General features: G+C 42.4%; 1 protein-coding gene across 1 annotated transcript in view; it reads right to left on the bottom strand.

The window, feature by feature from the left end:
- Positions 1-4,087: 4,087 nt before the first annotated feature.
- CPLX1 (complexin 1) overlaps positions 4,088-21,682 on the bottom strand; it is a 191,162-nt gene continuing 173,567 nt past the window's right edge. Inside the window, exon 3 of the mRNA XM_070935438.1 lies at positions 4,088-4,285. Coding sequence (XP_070791539.1) covers positions 4,088-4,285 — 198 coding nt within the window. The remainder of the gene's footprint in view (positions 4,286-21,682) is intronic.

The following is a 21,682-nucleotide window of genomic DNA, read 5'->3' as shown; positions in this document are numbered from 1 at the left end:
AAAATATTTCACTTTGGGACATCAAGAGATTCCCAGACATATTGGCTTTTTTTTTTTTTGGCTTTTTTTGGGGGGGTTAAAAAGAAACATATATGGAAAGGGTTTTTTTTCTTCTAAATATAAAAATACATTTCTTCTACATTATAGTCATTCCCACATCTGTCTTCCCTATATAGGCTGTAGTCATACAAAAAATGACACTATCACATGATGCTGCCAATCTTGGGGCCTGCTCTGATTCCCATTCTAAAGTAAACACAACTGTCTTTTCCCACTGGGTGTAGGCTAGGTATAGGGACACACCAAGAAAACCTTGAGAAAACTATTCAGAGATGATTACAACAACCAGTGCAAAAACAGAGAAAGGATCAGGCTGAATCCTTCCTGATTCCTGGGATATAAGAGAGAAGAAAGGAAAAAAAAAAAACCATAGTCAGGATTGTAAGACACTGTTATGATAACTAAGTAATTCTCAACCTCAGCCTCTTTAAGATATATGGATTTCAATTCCCAGAATTCTCCAGCCATCATGCTGCTGGAGAATTCCAGAATTTGAAGTCCACACATCTTAAACTTGCTGAGCTTGAGAAACAAGAGTCTATTTCAGTTGATAATGTTCTACTCAAACTCTAGACTCGTTTCCTGATCAGGTCAACTTCAAAGAGCTAATATTGGTAGTTCCAGTTCTGATCATGGGCAAGATTGATGACTTTGACTTGATGCCAAGACACTAGAGAACAGAAGCAATGCAGAGCAATCTTTTGCAGTTTTGCCAAATCTGGGCTACAAACATCCAGATGATCACGAGATAGCACTAAAAAGTATAGACATATACTCTTAATTAAAAGGTCAGGAACTGAATTTGGGATTGTAAAAATTAAAATAAAATAAAAATACATATAATATTGCTGAGCTACTAAACTATAGCCATTCCCTGATTTTGAGCCAGGCTTTAGTCTGCTTAGTTTCAGTAAGTGGCTATCAGACATAAAACAAGGATTTTTATTATGATGGGCAGCCTAAGTACGTAAAAGATAACTGACATAAGCCAATGCAAATTGGACTCTGAATCAGTATGAACCATTGTCATTTAGTTCCTTTTATTCTCTTTGGATGGAAGTTTATGTGTTGTACATGTACAATAATAGTATAACTAATAATAAGTATCTGGAATATGATGGCTTCTGTGTGACCAGTGACATGGAATATTGGCCTACAAATTGATCTCAGGCTTTAAATTGTTAAAGGACTTTGAATTTTTTTTTTTTTTAGGATTAGTTCAAACTTTAGTGAAGAAGCTTTTAACACCTCTAAGAAACTATGCCTCTCATAACTCACTTTAGTAGCTAACACCCTATTGACTGTTGTAAAAAAGAGAGAGAGAAAGAAATTTAACAGGATAACTCTATCTGCCTGTTAACTAAAGAGTTAACATAGAGTTACCAGCTGTCCAACAAAAGAACAACATGATCTCCTTTTTGTCTATTTCAATGTCCTCCATCCAGCAGGCATAGTCTTAAAATCAAATATTATCAGGCTTTTTGAGCATCTAATAGGCTTTCTCTGCAGCTTTTTAATTGTTTTCCAGTTGTTAAGTTGTATCTGACTTTTTGTGACCCCCATGGACCATAGCATGCCAAGTCCTCTGTCCTCCAATGTCTCCTGGAATTTGCCCAAATTCATATTCATGGCATCAATGACACTATCTCATCCTCTGCTGTCACCTTATCTTTCTCAACATCTGGGACCTTTCCAACGAGTCCTCTCTTCTCATTAGATGGCCAGTTCAGTTCTTCCAAGAACAGTTTCTCTAATAAGTTCTAACAAGTTAACCAGCACAGTTTTATAACCTTAGTTAATTAAGTGACTCCTGGGCTTGTGCTGCTGCCTGAAATTGACAAGATTTTCATCAGTTACTTGCTGAATATCTTTGCATCCTAATGGGCTGTAGCCCATGTCTGTGATTGGAAGAAAGGGTATTTCTGATGCTGAGAAAGGTGATTTTATATACACATAAGGGAAAGTCCCTTTTTTTTTTTTTGCAGTTTATCACTGTCTGTCCTCCTTTCCTCTCATTTGTCCTCCTTTCCACTTGTTAGTGTCCCCCTTCCATCTGTTCAGATATCTGGTAACCCTAGCTTTGTGGTGTTTTGTATTTGATATCAAAATATATTTGGAACCTGCAGAAGCTCAGACACACTACCTGTCTATGACATCTTAAACCAGATGAATCCCCCCCTGGAATTATGTTTAGTTTATTTGATTTGTTTATTTGATTTTTGTAACAATCCTTTTAGCATGGGATGGCCACACTCCCATTTTCATCAAAATCACAAAAGGGACCTCCCGCTAGATGTCTGTCTGATGTCATAACCCAAGAGCAGGTACAGGGCTTGAAGTGGGGTCAACACAATGTTACTTTCCTCACACCGGCTGGTTGGATCCCTTGCTGGGGATGTTGCTGACTTTCAGAGCTGAACCTGGCTCTTCATGGTCCCCTTAGGATTATGCTAGAAGGGGAAAACAAGCTATAGGATGTGAAAACAGCTTTTAAAATGCATTCGTTTGTATTAACTCTTCATTGTGGCTATTCTCACAGTAAAAGTGAGTTGCCAAAATGATTTTTGAGAGCTTTGATCCTTATTGAAAAAGTACAGGCCTCTCTATCCCATATGTACTTGGAGTAAAACATATTTCTGACTACTCTCTTCCATAAAATGTGTATACTTTACTACTAATGTATAAGCGACTACTTTCTCTCAGAAGATAAAGACAGAGCTGAATAGTCACCCATGTTGTGATTAAAAAAGTTATTTGATGGAGATGAATATTTCTCTTGGAGTCGTATTTTGGAGAACATTCCATTTTTCTTGTTGAAGTTACAACCACCCCCTTGCCAGATGTTCTGCTGCTCTACCTTTCTCTTTCCCTTCCCATCTGGTTCTGGCTTCTACTTCAGTTTTCTGAGCTTAACCTCATAAAGTGATTAGAAAAGATATATTAACTGGGACAATGATCAATAGTTTTGCCCCCCCCACCCAGTGACAATAGGAGGGGGTAAAAAATTAAATGGAGACTGAGGATAATGCATCACTGAGAAATCACATGAATGATCCCAGACAATCAGGAATCAAAACATAATATGTGGATTGTGTGTAAGAGACAGAGTAAAATAACAACAACAAAAAAGGATATGTTTTAAGGTACCGGTATGTGACGAGGGCAAACAAAATCACGAGGTGGGAGGAGAAGAAAAGAAGAAAAGAAAGGGAAAGGAACATACACAGTCAAATGTTTTCATAGGTATCATACAAATTACAGCTAGTCCTCGTTAGCAACTGCAATAGGGACCGACAATTCTGTTGTTAAGCAAAGCGGTCGTTACATGAACCCACAACTGTGCTTACAATCTTCTTTCAGCTTTTTTTTTTTTTTGCTTTACAAACTTGCAAAGACCATAAATGCGAGGATTGGTCACAAAGCTACCTTTCTGTCACCGTCGTAAATGTGAACAGTCTCCAAACAAGGCAGTCACTAAACGAGGACTACTTGTACTGAAACAAGGATGGGTTTTTTTTCTTCAAAGACTGTCAAGAGTAAAAAACGACTACCTTCACTCTGCTATTTCTCTCTCTTACGCTGTGATGTTGGGGACAGCCTAATTCCTTCTTAGACTTTTCCTGGGCAGGAAGAAGCTACCTGTAGCTCGCTTTGGCTGAAGCTTCCTTCTTTCCGGAAGAGGCAAACCAAATATGCCCCTCTCCCTTTCTCTGTATAAGAAAACACCTGTCCTTTCGTTTAAAAACACATGTAAAACTATGGCTTTAGAATAATAATAAGAAGAATAAAAAGTTGTGTAGACTGCAGCTCATTAATCTTTTCCATCCCTTTGGAGGCATCGCCTAGAAGTGAGGATGTACAAAATCAGGAATGGAAGGGAGGGCGGGGCTCAAGGGAATGGCTGGGATTGGAGCAGAGCATGGGAAGGGAAGGGGCGTGAGAGGTGGTGGTAAGTCTAAATTCCCCATTGGTCAATGAGAAATCCATTGCTTTACTGTCCATGGACAGGCTGGCAGTCTGTCGCAGTTTACTTCTTAAACATATCCTGAAGCGGACCCGGCAGATATTTAATAACGGTATCTAGGATGCTTTCCTCTTCCTCCTCATCCTCGTCCCCACAGCCCGGCGGGATGGCCTTCTTGGGACGCGTCAGGCTGCCTTCTGCATTTGCTTCCAGAGCGGCTTGGGCCTCTGCTTCTCTTTCTTCCTTCTTCTTAATGCCATACTACAGAAAGGGGAGAGAAAGAACAGAGGCTTTAAGCAATGGAAGGAAACCAACCACTCAGAGAACTAACATAGAAATTAGGAGAAATTTCCTGATGGAACAATTAATCAGTGGAACAGCTTGCCTTCAGAAGTGATGGGTGCTCCATCGCTGGAGACTTTTAAGAAGAGATTTGACAGTCATTTATCTGAAAGGGTATAGGGTACGGCTGTCAAAGTCCCAGCCCACGGGCCGGATGCATCATGCATTAGCCATGTCCATGCCCAGTTTAGCAAAGGTTCCGATATGTCACTTGACGATGCCGTCACGCCGTGAGTTTGACACCCCTGGTATAGGGTCTCTTGCTTGAGCAGGGAGTTGGATTAGAACAGGGGTGGGCAAATGTGGCTCTTTTACAACCTGTGGACTTCAACTCCCAGAATTCCTGAGACAGCCGTCTCAGGAATTCTGGGAGTTGAAGTCCACAGGTTGTAAAAGAGCCACATTTGCCCATCCCCTGGACTAGAAGACCTCCAAAGTCCCTTCCAATTCTGTTATTCTGTTATAATCAGAGAGGATTATTGGCTGAATGACAACATTTGCTTTAAGGAGGATGACATCATGCCAGAACCTATTCTGGCCAATGCTGCACTCTGCCTTTAAATCAAATAATAGTTTTAAATGTCAGGCCAGGTGGTGAATGATAGAGCTGAGGAAAGACAGGCTAATTTTTCCTTAAAGCAAAGAAACATTACAAACCAGCTAAGCCCTTAGACTCTCCTGCTCTGCCGCATAAACATTAGAAATGCAGAATTCATCTTTAAAGCCCATGATAGTCCTCCATTTACAACCCATCATTGAGCCCAATTTTTTGTTGTTGTTAAGCAAGATAGTTAAGTGAGTTTTTTGCCCCATTTTACAACTTTTCTCACCACAGTTGTAACATGGTTGTTAAGTGAACCCTGCTTCATCCATTGACTTTGCTTTTCAGACGTCGCAAAAGGGGATCACATGATCTTAGGGCACAGCAACTGTCATAAATATGAATCAGTTGCCAAGTGTCTGAATTTTGATCATGTGACCATGGAGATGCTGCAAGTCATAAGTGCCATGTAACTTTGAACAGTCACTAAATGTATAGTTGTAAATCAAGGACTAGCTATAATGTATTTAGAGATTATGCAATCATACACATAAGCGAAATATTTGTTAAATGAATTTTGCCCCATTTTACAACTCTTCTTGCCTCAGTTGTTAAGTGAATCACTTCAGTTGATAGGTTAGTAACCCAGTTGTAAGTGAATCTGGCTTCCCCGTTCACTTTGCTTTTCTGAAGGTTGCAAAAGGGGATCGCATGATCTTGGGACACAGCAATGGTCATAAATAAACTGTGAAAAATGATCATAAATTACTTCTTTCAGTGCTGTTTTAACTTTGAACAGTCACTAAACAAACTGTTGTAAGTCAAGGACTACCTGTACCACTCCGTAGTGCTTTATAGACCTCTCTAAGTGCTTTATAATGTCAGCACAATCTGGGCCCTCATTTTATTGACCTTGGAAGGATGGAAGGCTGAGTTAACCTTGAGCCTCATCAGGATTGAACTCCTGGCAACGGGGCAGAGTTATCCTGCAATACCGCATTCTAACCACTGCACCACCAGGGCAGTGAGTATGGAATGAATGAATAGTTCCAGGAACCAGTCTAGGCTTTTCCCAATTTAGGAAAGACTCTAAATGGCACCTGCCTGTGGTATCTTTCCCCATCAAGAACCGTATGTGGGTGCCAGAAACACTTACAGGATCTGATTCTTTCACCTCCATGACAACCAAAACCATGTTGTGACCTTGAGCCTAAATGCCACTTTTTGGAATAAATGTGTGCCACTCTATGATCATCTTCTCCCAGCCAGGGTTGCATTCCAATCTATGGAGCTCTATCATGAAAATGGAATATGCCGATAGTTGCTAAATAATAAAATGCTTGCACCTCATTTTAGAAATACCAGAATAAAGAGTTTTGGCTTTAAAAAAAAAACCAATACAAAACAAAAATCTTATCAAATTCCCTGCCTTCAGCTTTGATTCTTATGTACAGACTCTCAGTCTTGAAAATATCCTGCGGCGATGAGGTGTCATTTCAATTATGCAGCATTAAGGATGCACTTCACAAGCAAAATGACTTGGAGAGGTCAGATCATCTTCTATGAAATTATTCGTCTGTTGGATCCAAAAGTAATTGCATTTCCTGAATGGTCCCTACACCTTTTCTGATTGGCTTTGCATTCTAATTAAGCCACTGTACGGAAATCATGATGGAACGCAATATACACATGCAAAAGGATAGTTGGTTAGGGGTACATTCTTCAGGCTAGCAAAACATGTGATGAGAATAAGTGAAAAACCTGAAAAGAAATTACGTGGGATTTCAAACAGATTTAAAGGATTATATCAGGACAACACTTTTCAGCAATCCTCCTGGTTCGAATATGTGAAGTGCAGATGTTCCTTTGATGGCTTTTTTTTTTAAAAAGAAAAGAGAGCTATTAAATTAAGTCGAAGTGATTAGCGGCGCTACTGATAATTCATCTCCATAAGTTAGCAGATAAACAAACTATACCTTTCAAAGGAAGAACATACACCCAGCAAGGCCCCAAGAAACCCCTCGATACTTTTCATAGTAATTAATTCATGCAACCACTTGATTAAAGGCCAGTTGCTTCAAAATTCAGCAATCAACATTATGATTGCAACAACTTTAACTACTTCCCCTGAAATTAGTGAGATTTTATTCTAATATTATCATGGGATTACATGCAGAGGTGGGCGGCACATGAATTAACAACCGGTTTGCCCAGCACCGAACATGTGAGCACGCACGCACGCTCACTTTGCTCACGCGTGCACCTTGCATGCATGCTCACAGCCTGCACATGCCCTTTGCTCCCATGTGCGGCTTGCACGCATGCACACGGCTTAAAAAACACAGCTAAATAGGATGGCATAGCGCCAGGGTGGGTGGGCAGGGATGGGTGGGCAGGGGCGGGCCCATCCCACCCCACCCCACCCACAGGTCCCAACTACCGGTTCGCCTGAACCAGTCCAAACTGGCTGAATCCCACCTGATTACATGATCTGTTCATGGAAATAAGTAACCTAAGTAGTTGCTTCCATTGCTTCTTATGAGAATTTCAACTTTCCCTGCTTTATAAAAAACAACCAATGTTCTCTAGATGGTTTAGACTACAGAAGGAGTGTCAAACTGAAGGCCCAGGGGCTGGATCTGGCCTGCAGGGTCCTTAGATCTGGCCCATGGGGCCACCCTGGAAACAGGACCAGCCCATAGTGCCTCTGCCAGCAAAAATGGGGCTCTGAAGGGCTGCTAGTGGTCCTCCCAAGCTCTGTTTTTGCTTGCAGAAGGTTGCAGGAGGCCATCGCAGCCGAAAATGGAACTCGGGAGCCCGTTTTCACTGGCAGAGCACTCAGGCTACCACAGGTGCCCCGACATGAGTGATGTTGAGCTGGCCATGCCCACCCTGTTCCCCCAAAATCAAACACAACCCTGGTGTGACCCTCAATGAAATCGAGTTTGACATCCCTGGGCTACAGTTTCCACAAGTTTTCCTCATTAATAATGCTGATTGGGGTTGATTGGAACTGAAGTCCAAAACCCATGGAGGACATCAAGTGACCAACTGCACATATAATATTACTCAATCAAAAGAACAATATACAAGTACCCTAACCATGTTCCAATATCTGCTGGGTTACTTTTTTTAAAAGTCAACCATCCTTCTTCAGCCGCAAAATGATACGGTTATTACATTGACCAGTCTGAAGTATAGGATATGTTGCATTTCCTCACTTGAATGTGGAAACTTTCCTTCCAGTGAAATAGTAGGTATGTGAGGCAATAGGATCCAGTTTTGGAATGCAGTCACTATGGGTAAAGAGTTAAAAATCAACTCGAAGCCCAAATATTTCCATTATGGTCCTAATGTAACCTAATTCAGACCTCTCTTGCCCTAAATGTTGGATGGATGGCTGGATGGATGGATTAATGGATGGATGGATGGATAGATAGATGAGATAGATAGATAGATAGATAGATAGATAGATAGATAGATAGATAGAGATACTGCATTTAGCATGGCCCCAAGAAACACTCCAAAGACTTGAAACTGCTTTACAAAAGTTAACTGTAATTAAAAAAAAAAAAAAAAAAACTAACATCAATAAAAATATACTGTAACTGCACTGAAGCTGAAGGCTTATGTTTCATTTCTGTTGCATTTAGTAGCTCCCATCCTACAAACAATAGAGTTAATATAGAGCTGTGATGGCTAACCTTTTTGCCATCGTGTGCCAAAAATGGGGGGAGTGCGGGGGGGGGCGCACGTGTGCGCCCACACCCATAATTCTATGTGCCCTGCCCCTGTGCATGTATGTGTGATCCCCCTGTGCTTCTCCCGTTTTTGGCACGTGATGGCCTGGTGGGCCCGATAGGCCCATTTTTCGCCCTCCCCAGGCTCCTTTCTAGGAACCTGGGGAGGGTGAAAACGGCCTTCCCCACCCCCACCCCCTGGAGGCCCCCCGGAGGCCGGAAACGGCCTGTTTGCCGACTTCCAGTGGGCCCAGAAGGCCAGAAAATCAGCTGGTTGGCACGCGCATGTGCGCCGGAGCTGAGCTCGCGTGCCCATCGATATGGCTCCACGTGCCACCTGTGGCACGCGTGCCATAGGTTCGCCATCACGGATATAGAGAAACATAATTCCATGGACAGAATAGAGATCCTCCGTGTAGGTTTTTAACCCTGAAACCTTTTTTTCTGCTTAAAAATAGTTCACTGCTCCTTCCCCAGGGCAAATTTATGGAGGGAAATACTCCCCACTCAGTCAAAAGAAAATCAGATCATTCCTTGCAAGACAATAACTTTCAACAAGACTCAGTATACAATATTGGCAACTGTTCAAACAGGATCAGGCATATTTTGATTCCGGCATTCTTCCCTCTATTTGATGGCTACCTTTCATCTTGCACGTAGTTTGACAGGTGCATCCATTTCTGCATTTTTCTCTTTGCAAACTATATTATGGGTTTTCCCCCTCAATGCCCTTGTTGATTTCTTATTAATTTTCCACTAACTTGAGTGACACCAGCACTATCAGGATCCAAGACTAGAGACGTGGGAAGACCACAAGTAATGTTACATAATTATTATTTTTTAAAAAGTCTTTTTTTATGTGTATTAAGAGGGCTCAATAGAGATCAGCCCCTTTCCCCCATCCAGTAGTAGTTTGAACTAACTCATCACAGCTTATGTGGATCTTGAAATTAAACACAACAATGACTCTCATTATTGAAAGCCATTCCCTACCACTCTGCAACTGACAGCCCAGTGTTATGCCTGGTTAAGTGGAAGTAAATTCAATTGAGTTCAGGAGGACAAGCATCCAAATATAAGGAGACAAAATAGGAATTTTGGTATTTATATACAGTATAACAAAATAACAGAGTTGGAAGGGACCTCAGAGGTCTTCCAGTCCAACCCCCTCCTCAAACAGGAGACCTATACTATTTCAGACAAGTGGCTCTTTTTAAAAGTTTCCAGTGATGGAGCACCCACAACATCTGAAGGCAAGCAGTTCCACTGGTTAATTGTCCTCACTGTTAAGAAATTTCTCCTTAGTTCTAAGTTGCTTCTCTCCTTGATTAGTTCTCATCCATTGTTTCAGGTGCTTTGGAGAATAGGTTGACCCCCTCTTCTTTGTGGCAGCCCCTCAAATATTGGAACACTGCTCTCATGTCCCCCCTAGGCCTTCTTTTCACTAGACTAGACATGTCCAATTCCGGCAAGCAATCTTCTTATGTTTTAGCCTCCTAATCATTGGTTGATACTTTAGATTGTTTCTATATATGGGACCTAAATGTCATATATACTTTTGGTTGTGCAGGTTAGGTTCCTGGAGATATTGGTGGGGATGTATTGCAGTAAAGAGCTTTTGTTCAATGAGGGCTGGAAACATGGTTTTAAAAAGCCATTGAGGAAGTCCTCTCAGGGCTCCTCCCTGACTCCATCATCTTTTACATAAGCATTAATATTCATTTCTGGACCTTAGGGACAGATCAGAGGAATAAACAGGTGGACAATAACAAGACAGAAAAAGAAATTTAGGAGGTGCCACTGCCTTAGCAGATCCTCAATGCCGGTCTTGCTTTACCTCACACCAATCTCCCTGTAATGTTATTTTTAGGCGATCATAAATCCAATGGACACCTTTATAAAAACATCCTAAGCAGAAAAGATATCATGCATTGAGGGTCATTGAATCCCCAGCTGCCGTTTGTTTCCATAATTAATCCATCCAAGAAAAGGAGACGGAGATGAACCATAATTATGCAGAAGAAAAAGGAGATGAAGCAAAAGGAATAATTAATGACTATACATAATGAATTTTATCCTGAATATTTGCCTGTGGTTATTTTGAGGACAAAACAGGGAGAGAGGATTTCAGAGACCTCTACTTGTTTTTGCTTGAAATGCCTACTGTATATGCATGTTTTCCAGCCTCTGAAACATAATTGAAAGTTGGGTGGAGGTATTTTTAGACCAGATGTAAAATTCTCTCTGACTCTCTCTCTCTCTCTCTATGTGTGTGTGTGTCTGTCTCTGTCTGTCTGTCTGTCTGTCTCTCTCTCTTGTAGTCTACGGGTCTTGCCTTTATTTTGTTCATGTTTGTGATCCCTTCGATGAGCTCAGAACTGCTGTCTTTATTGGCTTACAAATAAGAGATCTCTGTCAAGTTTCATTTCTCATTGTTTCTCAATTATCCATTCTATTCCAACTGGCCTTTGGAACTCAATGTCCAAGGGAGGGCAAACACCCCCCCCCCCATCTCTTTTCTACCAAAAAGGCCATGATTTCTATTGAAGGTGGTGATATAGCATTTGTCAACTCCTGACAGAGTCCCCTCACACTGGTTCTTCCTCGCTTGGGCCCTGGCTAAAATAACAATGAAGAGGAATATCTGTGTCAGCCCTTAAGGGAAGGACAAGTCAAGAAAAAAGCATGGTATGGATTTCAGACATACTTTATACTATGAAAAAAATAACAGAATTTCAAAAGTCTGTCCAAGTTTTATACTAAACAAAATCAAGGTAGAGTAATTTTGAGTTTCTTTCTCACATTCTCCTCTTTCTGAAGGCTTTCTCAAACACAGAGAGAGAGAGAGGGAGAGAGAGAGAGAGAGATCTAATTGTTTATCCCTTTACTATTCTCAAGGTTGTAAGGGACGTGGTGGCTCAGTGGCTAAGACACTGAGCTTCTCAATCGAAAGGTTGGCAGTTCAGCGGTTCAAATCCCTAGTGCCGCATAATGGGGTGAGCTCTCGTTACTTGTCCCAGCTTCTGCCAACCTAGCAGTTCAAAAGCATGTAAAAAATGCAAGTAGAAAAATAGGGACCACCTTTGGTGGGAAGGTAACAGCATTCCGTACGCCTTTGGCATTTAGTCATGAAGGCCTCATGACCATGGAGATGTCTTCGGACAGCGCTGGCTCTTCGGCTTTGAATCGGAGATGAGCACCACCCCTTAGAGTTGAGAATGACTAGCACATATATGCGAGGGGAACCTTTACTTTTACCTTATTCTCAAGGTTAGCTCCACATTATTTCTCAAACTGCCCCTTCGTGCCCCATATCGGTCTAAAGGCAAATGTTGATCCCATCTAGCATCTGATCAAGGAACTGAGTTGAATATGTCTAGTCTAGCTAAGAGAAGAACTAGATGTGATATGATAGCAATCTGCCAATATCTAAGGGCTGTCACAGAGAAGAGTCAACCTATTCTCCAAAGCACCTGAAGGCCGAACAAGAAGAAATGGATGGAAACTAATCAAAGAGAGAATCAATCTAGAACTAAGGAGGAATTTCCTGACAGTGTGAAACAATTAATCAATGGAAAGGATGATCTCCAGAAGCTGTGTATTCTCCATCACTGGAGGGTTTAAGAAGAGATTAGACAGCCATTTGTCTGAAATGGTATAAGGTCTTGGACTTAAAGGTTGGACTAAAGACCTCCAAGGTGCCTTCCAATTCCATTATTCTGTATTCTATCCTGTATCTCATTACTTTCTTCTCTAAAAGGTAGCTAACAATGTTCTGGGGATTCCTGAACAGGCAGTACCAGGCTCAAACAAGAGTCTCTAATGCTTTATTTTTCAGAATTTTAATGTCATGGATGTACATATATGAAGCTATTTGAGTACCTGGAGACACAGTTAGGTTAGGGTTAACTAGGCATGACACATTCTGGCAATGCTTCCAGGAATGGAGAGACTTTAAAACAATTTGTCATCTTGATAAAGGTTCTAAACAGAAAAGGACATACCAAAAGAGAAAGAAACAAAAGAAATGAAGTGCATCAGGTCTTATTTTCTTTCCTAGAAATGTTAGACCTTTTTAAGGTTATTTGGGGTGATATTACTTTAGTACAATTAAGCACCAAAGACGCTCCATTAATTTACATTAGGCATCTGTTTTGGGGTGGGCTGTTTACCAGGTGTGAAGAGCTCAATTTCCCTTCTCATAAGCTCATTCATTATCTCCTTCATTAGCCTATGAACAGGATTTGTAACAGGAACATGGGCATAAGGCCCATACGGATTGCCTTGGCAACAACATGGAGATGAGTCAACCAATTGGCCATCTTGCCTCTGCCATGGAGTTGGGGTACTGAAGCTGCAAATGAAATCTACTCTCCTGCCCTCTGAGATAGCAGAAGGGAGGAAAGGACAGCTGAGGCAGAGAACGAAATCCCTGGAACATTTGTGTTGTTTTGATGCTCTGTTGGCACCTCTTTTGGCATTCTGGCTAGAATTTCCCTTGCCAACACTGGCCATGTTCTCTTTTCTGCACTCCTTTCAGGCAATCCACTTTTCTTTATCTTCAAGCATCGGTGATATTAGTGTATCACAATATCATTCAACCTGGCACAGCCAATTGGGAATCTTGGGCATTTGCCTACAGCGTAAAAGACAGTAAACAGGAGAAATATCAAAAAGAACATTGATCCATCATGAATGTATCCCCCCCCTGCCCGAAAATGCCTCAAAAAAAGAATGTAACTATTTTTCTATGAACTACCTGTTATACATATAAACATATACATATGCTTTCTTCCTAGCAATAGAGATGATGATCTTAATTACACAGTTTTAATGATCAGCAGTTCCAATGATGCATTGCTATAATACTCCCCACTTCCTTTTCCCTCAAAGTAGAAGAATTTGAGAACTAGCTGCTGCCTCCATTGGTGAGGTTGCTTGAGTTGAAAAGCTCAGCAGAGAATAACAGGAAAACCAGCAGAGAACAGATACACTAGGACTGAATCAAATCAAAATGAAACCCCCATTTGTTTCAGGGAATGACCTTGAGCAAATGACTGACTCTTAACCTACCTCACAGGATTATTGTGAGAATGAGAGTATAATTAACACAGTTTGGAAGAAAAACAGAAAGTAAATTTAATGGTCAAATAATATAGAATTCTTCAAGGATGTACACAATGTACATCGCCATCTTCGGTCTGACCTAAGCATAGTACATAAAATCATCTTCTACAATGTCCTACCAGCCAATAAATACTTCAGCTTCAACTAAAACAATACAAGAGCACACAATAGATACAAACTCAATAGATACAAACTCATTGGATCAGTAAACCGATGCGAACTAGACTGCAGAAAATACGGCTTCAGAGTTGTCAATGCCTGGAATGCACTACCTGACTCTGTAGTTTCTTCCCCAAATCCCCAAAACTTTAACCTTAGACTATCTACTGTTGACCTTACCCCATTCCTAAGATGTCTGTAAGGAATCTGCATAAGTGCACCAGCGTGCCTACTATCCCTGTCCTAATGTTTTCTTTTATCCGTATCCTTTTCATGTATTTATAATTATGTTTACACTTATCTGTCATAAAATACACGCTTGATGAAATAAATAAATAAAATAAATAAATGGGTAGGACTGTCCAGTTAATAGCAGCTTCCATGACATATTCCTACCTAAAAGAAAGGGAAGAGGGGAAAGTCCACTCATTTCTAGCTTGATACTAAGGTTCAGCATAAGATCTACTACTGAAGAGTAAAGGACACAACTTTCACTCATCTAAGCATTTGTGCACAGGGGTTGAGATGCTAAAGGCATAGCTTTACAATAAGGCAAGGGAGAGTTCCCACAACATAAATCAGGATTCTCTTTGGAAAGATTTGGAAACAAGTTAGGTATGTGAGAGATAGCAGATGTCCATACAATTGTTTGTTTACATTTTCCTCCAGTTTTTGGCTCAAGGCCCCAAATCGATTATAGAAACATAATTTAGCAATGTAAAACAGTACGTCCAGTTATTGGATTCCACTTCATATATGGCTTGGTGTCTCCCCAGAGTCACCCCAACCTCTCTGTTCATGCCAGAAAAATCAGCTGGTTGCCCCCCCCCCATATTCAGGAGGTGTTGGGAAACTGCCAGCAAGGCAAGGAGGAGGGAATCAAGCAGGGAATTAGCCTCGAGTCGCTGCACAGCTGCAAGAGACCTGGAACTGACCCCTCCTGCTCCCCAAACTCCATGGAATCTTATCTATCTGTTTCCACAAGAAGGTAAGCAATCTGGAGAGATTCCTGTATTATAAGTAGAATTGCAATGAATTAGTTAATTTGAATTTTACACATGTGGATCTGGTTGCTTTTTCCAGGCAGGAGGTTAGCTGGTCTGAAGCCTAGAAGCATTATTTTCTGGTGATGGAGCCGGCCCTCTGAAATGATCTCCAGTTGATGATTCATTTATCTCTGACAGTGTCTACCTTCCAGAAAAAAAGCTGAATGTGAAGCTTTTCCAGAGAGCTATTGGGACTTGATGCCATATATTTTGTTTGGGCTGGATCTGTCTTAAGCTTTTTACATTGATATATTTGATATGTGTTTCATATCTTGTTACTCACTGAGGGTCTTGTGTTGGCAGCTGCGTACAAATGGGTCAAACTTCCTTTCAGACTTGAGCAGCTTCTCCATTGTTCCTAAGATTGCAGGCTTTTCAATGCAATTTTAAAAGCTTTCTTCATGTCACTTTGAATTCAGTGCCACTTATATACAAGCCAGCAGGCTGTGTTAGAAATGATAAATAATTAAGGCACTTAAAGCTTGATGCTAACTGGCAGAAGCTTGCTAAGAGAAGTTAGGGAGTTAAAACTTAGTTGCAAAGGTCTGTGATTACTGCTTTGTAAAGAATCAGAAAACATAGGAACCTCAGGGAGGCTAAGATAAATAGACAATATAAACTAAAAGAAGTGATAAGGTATTTGCTGTTAGAAGTGTTGGAGCCAATGGAATAAGGGTGTATGGATAGAAGAGCTTTGTGCCAAGAAAGAAATGAAATCCAGAGTTAGGAAAAATCTAAAGGTTTGATGCTGCAAGTGCAAAACGTATGGGGGAGAAGTGGGAGGAGGAAAGAGTGGAAGGTCTAGGCAGGCAATCATCTGGAAAAAGGGAAATAGATGAAAAGTAAGCAACTCAAAAGGGATAAGGGAATAAGAGAATGAACTGGATGGTTGTTTATCTCTTTGGAATAAGGAGACCTAGCCATGATTAAGCAAGATTAAAAGAAAAGATACATGTTTTTCTTCCTATAGCACTCTGCCCAATTTGGTGCTCTAGAGCAGGGGTCTCCAACCTTGGCAACTTTAAGGTTTGTGGACTTCAACTCCCAGAATTCCTCAGCCAGCAAAGCTTGCTGAGAAATTCTGGGAGTTGAAGTCCACAAGCCTTAAAGTTGCCAAGGTTGGAGACCCCTGCTCTAGAGGATAAAGGGAGTGACCTTGAGGGACAGGAGAAAAAGTACCGTAGCTCATTATCCCTCAAAATAATGATCAAATAAAAGAAGACTAAGTATGAGGCAGGAATGTATCTTGAGTGAATGTCACAGAGAAGAACCTCCCTGGTTCTCATGAAAATAAGGGGAAGGAGATGAGAAGTGCACCCAGATTTGCAAGATTCTGGTACTACTGTATAGTTTTACATTAAAATTAGTAGTGACTTACCTAGCATTGGATTCCTAATCTGAGCTATCCTGAAGGGCTGACAGGTGCCCACTCTCTGCAGCTAAGGGGGAGGAGGGAGAGCCCAGGTTGCAAAGAAATAAGGGGTTTCTCTTGGCAACACTTGGCCAAATATACAGAGAGAAATTGGCAGATGTTCACTAGGAAGAAAAGTACCGATTAGATTGATCATGGAAGAATCAAGGCTTGAAGAGCCAAGAGTAGAAATAGACTTCATCAGGCAGACCAGCATTGAAAAGATCCAACCCAGAAGGAGGGTTCAAGAGCTGTCGAAGCTGAGGAATTCAAGGAAAACCATGACATTAGACTTCTGCAGACCCAACCATTGATTTGGGACATTATTCAGAAGAGCTGGCTTTTTGAAATATGTACTCTAACCCTTTACGATTTCTCAGGGTTGTAGGAGAAGGAGACACAAAATTCTAATTCATGGCATGTTTCCTCTACAGGACAAAACAAAAATTCATCTCATTTATTCCTATGCCTGTGCGATAATGTTTCAATTTCTGTATCGCTATTATTTTATTTATCACAGGTAGTAAAGCTATTCTGACAGGCCAAGAGGATGATTTGAAAAAGCACACTTTACTGGATATATAAATGTGATTTTTCAAATTTCTGATCTAGTTTACAACTCTAGGATTCCTGGTCAATCTCTCATTCAACTACTAACTAGCTGTAACCCTGTTTCATTTCCAAACTCAAATAGGTCAATAGCATCTGTGCATACCAGTCAGAAGTAAACTCTACTGAAATATACATGATCAACTTCTCTGCATAAGATGTCGTCTCTTAGGATCTTTTCTCTGTGTGCTGGTAGTGGTTCCTCCTCACTCTTTGAGTTCAGGAATTGAAATAATTTGGGCCAAGCTGTAGGAGAAGCAATAGTAGTGCATACTATACATGCTGAATGACTGTTTTCAACCACAGATGGTACCTTCTTCCTTACTAGTCCTTTATAGCAAATGCTCTAATAGAATTAAGGCTAACAAACCCAAGATAATATTTAGAGGGCATCTAATTTTCAGAGCTGAAGTTGCCACCTGCTTGCCCTTTGCCTCTGGTCGAAGGACGTGCCAGTCCCTGGCTCCGGCCTTTCTCTTGGCCTCCACCCGCATGCCGCCCACTTGCCCTTCACCTTGGGTTGGGGGACACACCAATTCCCGACTTTCTAAAGGGACACCTCTCCCCCCACTGCCCCGCTTGCTCCTGAAAGTTTCCACCGCGGTCTCACCCTTTGCCGAAATGGCTCATTTACCTCCACTCTGTTTCCCCTCCTTCAGAGGCCCCTTACTCACTCTCCTGCTTCTTCCCCAATGACTGCCTCTTTCTTTGTCCTGTGACCTTACCTTCCTCCTGCAGCTGGTGGCACAGGGAAGGCGAGCAAGACAGGGCTGAGCCGTTGCTGCTTGGCTACCCGCCAGCCTGCATTTCTCCCCCACCCAGATTCTCCACAGCTGCTGGGCCTTGCCTGCCGGAGGGCGGGGATGACCAGGGAGCATGAGGCTATGCTGCTCATATTGCCCCTCTGCCAGCCACCCCTCTCTTGCCTGCTCACCAGCCAGAGTGCTTCAGCCAAGCGTGGGCCGCCACTGTGAGCCTTACCTTCCAGCCCATAGGGCTTGCACCATTCTCACAGTAGTGGCTCGTGCTCAAAGCATGCGGGCCGGTGGGTGGGCAAGGGAGAGATGGCTGGCAGTGAGGTGATGTGGGTGACATAGCATCGTGCTCCCTGGTTGACCCCCACCTGCTGGCAGGCGAGGCCCAGCAGCTGTGGAGAATACAGGCATGGGATGAGATGCGGGTTGGGGGGATCGAGTGGTGATGCCTCAGCCCTGGTTGGCTCACCTTCCCCTCTACCACCAGCTGTGGGAGGAAGATAAGGTCGTAGCCAGTCTAGAAAGCTGAACCGCTGCCTAGCCCAGAGCTGCCAGCAGGTTGGCCGAGGCTGCAGCGCACGCCTCACTTGAAGTTCCCAGCCCTTTGTTTAAAAATCTCCCCAAAAGAGGGAAGAGAGGAAGTCCCACCCCCAGCCCCTTTGTTGGACCCAGAAGCCTTGCCTGCCAGCCTTTCCAAGCAACGCAGGACTGGGCACAATCATCCCTTCATGCCTGGTCCCCGGGAGACTGGCCTGGAGTGACTGGTGGGCTCGGGCTAGGCAGGTTGGTTGGCTGGCTGATGAGGCAGTGGTCACCACCGGACCGGTGCTGGGATCATTGCTTGGGATGAAGCCGCAACTGGATACGGTGGCTGCCCTCACCCGGGAGCCTCCAAAATTAAATGCTTCCTTTTCTTGCAAGTACACCCAAACATCATTAAAGGAAGAAACGATGAGTGAAGGAGAAGGGAAGTTCTGTAAAGTTCTCAGAAAAACTGAGAATGAAAACAGTTAAATTAGAAGTGGTACTTTGTGAAGGATCTGCGAAAGTTTAGGAATATTGCAATAAGGCCCAAAAAAAAAAATAAAGCAGAAAGATTTAATTAAAAGAAAAGAGAAAGAATGGAAAGACATCCACTACTGACTGTTTTGAAAATGCCTTTTAAATGTGTTTTCATTTACAGTACAATGGATTGGAAATATTTGCTTGACTATATATTTTAATATTCAAAAAGAATAATCTTTATCAGTATAAGCAGAAATGTATTCTTCAAGCTTTAGTGCATTTTGCAAAAATCATTATGAATGCCATTGGAGAACATCATTTCTCACCAAAAATGCAATTTAATGGAGAGTAAAGTAAAATTTTAAACTTAGGCAAGAAAAAAAACCAAATGCACAGGTGGCTCAACTGGAAGTAACTGTGAGACGGATCTGTAAGATGGAAATTTATCAAACAGATCCAACCTAGAAATAAGAAGAAATTTCCTGACAGTGAGAACAATTAATCAGAGGAATGGGATGCCTTCAGAAGTTGTGGGTATACCACAGTGATGGGTTTCAAAAATTTTTACTACTGGTTCTGTGGGTGTGGCTTGGTGGGTGTGGCATGTCTTGGTGGGCGTGGCAGGGGAAAGATACTGCAAAATCCCCATTTCCTCTCGATCAGCTGGGATTTGGGAGGCAGATAATAGATGGGGGTGGAGCCAGTCAGAATTTTCACTACCGGTTCTCCGAACTACTCAAAATTTCCACTACCAGCTCTCCAGAACTGGTCAGAATCTGCAGAAATCTACCTCTGGTATACCATCACTGGAGATTTTTAAGAAGAAATTTGTCCATAATAGGGATCGGCAACTTTAAACACTCAAAGAGCCATTTGGACCCATTTCCCACAGAAAAGAAAACACTGGGAGCCACAAAGATCCTAACCAGAAGCCCCCCATTCAATTCTGGAGCTTACCAGAAGTCCGGTTTCTCCACCATAGAGTCTCCTCCTAGTGCAGTGTCCTTTTTCCTCTATCTGTCCTAACTGAAAACCTTATCAATTGTGGAGCCGACCAGAAAACCTGCCCCTTGCCATAGAGTCTCCCCCTGGTGTGCTGTGCTCCCCCCCACAACTGGAAGGTCCTCTCAAAATTGTGGTGCTGACCAGTGACAGGGAGCCACATCAGAGGGATGAAAGAGCCACATGCAGCTCCAGAGCTGCAGGTTACTGACCTCTGGTATAGGGTTTCATGCTTGAGCAGGGGTTGGACTAGAAAACCTCCAAGGTCCCTTCCAATTCTGTTACTCTTTATACATCTCTCCATTCAGTCTTACCAAGAGAATGGTGATAAACAATACTTGGAAATGTACTTTAGGTCTTCTGATAGCAAAATCTCATCTTATTGGCTAGTATCAAGGGGAAGATGACTTTGAAAAAGCTTCCTCTTTCACCATAATATACAAGACGAGGCGAGGACTGGCTGGGAGGGGAGGGACGAGGAGAGGAGAGGCCAGGCAAGGCGCCCCTAGATGTGAGTGACATTGAGTTGGCCACACCCACTCAATCACATGACCACCCAGCCACACCCACTCAGCAGTGATTAGGGCAGAAAACCGGTTGTTAAATTATTTGAATCCCACCACTGCAATATATCCATCATATTCCTCTGAACAGAAGAGTCATAGAGGATACATGATGATGATTCTAAATATTGATTTGGAATACCAGCTAAGAGCCAATATGTTCAGTACCAGAAATTTGTCAGGGTCTCAGTCATTAAGGGGCAAGATGAATTCCACTGCAAATTCCAAGACAGATTAATCTCTGATTGCATTTGGAAGAAGGACATTAATTCCATTATTGCAAATGTGAATTTCTCTACTCTTCCCCACTTCACTCCCCATGATCCTCTAAATCTATTTAGCAGCAACATCCCTAGCTCTCCAAAGTATATTTGTGGAATGCAGGACAGGTGAGGCGGTGTGTGTCTGTGTGTGTGTGTGTGTGTGTGTGTGTGTGTGTGTGTGTGTGTAGGAAATTAGAATGAGTCTGATAGCACCTCTCAGATCAACAAGTTTTATTACAAAGCTCATCTAATGTAGCGGTATCAGTGGTGGGATTCAACCGGTGTAACAACCAATTTGCTGAGCACTCACTTCGCTCCATGTGTGCGCAGTACATTTCAAAAAAGCTCTAAAACTTACCTTCTACTGCAACCCCGGTGAGTAAAACAGCTGAGGCACAGCAATCCGCTCTGCTGCGCCTATCAGCTGGGTTTCAAGCAAAGGAAATATAGGTCGGTATAGCGCAGGGGTGGGCAGGTGGGCCCAGCTGATTGTTGGAACGAACCAGTTTGCTCACAACTGATCGCCGGAACTACCGGTTCGCCCGAACCATTCCGAACCGGCTGAACACCACCCCTGTCTCACACCATTTAAATTGGGGTGAAGTAGGGGAGAAGGAAAACAAGGGTGCTTAGGTAGATGCAGATTACATATAAAATGGATTAGTAGTAACAATTGTAGCATGTTAAAAAGTATTGTGTTTGAGATGGCCTGAAACCAGTGGTGAAATCCAAATTTTTTTTACAACCGGTTCTGCGGGTGTGGCTTGGTGGGTGTGGTGGGCATGGTGTGGCTTGGTGGGCGTGGCTTGGTGGGCATGGCAGGGGAAGGATACTACAAAATCTCCATTCCCACCCTACTCCAGGGGAAGGATACTGCAAAATCCCCATTCCCACCCCACTCTGGGACCAGCCAGAGGTGGTATTTGCTGGTTGTCTAAACTACTCAAAATTTCTGCTACCGGTTCTCCAGAACCTGTCAGAACCTGCTGGATTTCACCCCTGTCTGAAACCTTTTATATATGCTGAGTTCAGCAGCCTCTTCCTTGCTTGGCTGTGCTATTAAAATATATATTTACCCCTCCCCCCCATGGGCTA

This window comes from Pituophis catenifer, unplaced genomic scaffold (genome assembly GCF_029215685.1).
Source record: "Pituophis catenifer annectens isolate HBS135680 unplaced genomic scaffold, rPitCat1.0.hap2 SCAF_2, whole genome shotgun sequence".
In the NCBI taxonomy this organism is placed as follows: Eukaryota; Metazoa; Chordata; class Lepidosauria; order Squamata; family Colubridae; genus Pituophis; species Pituophis catenifer.
This window is presented reverse-complemented; position numbering and strand designations above follow the sequence as displayed.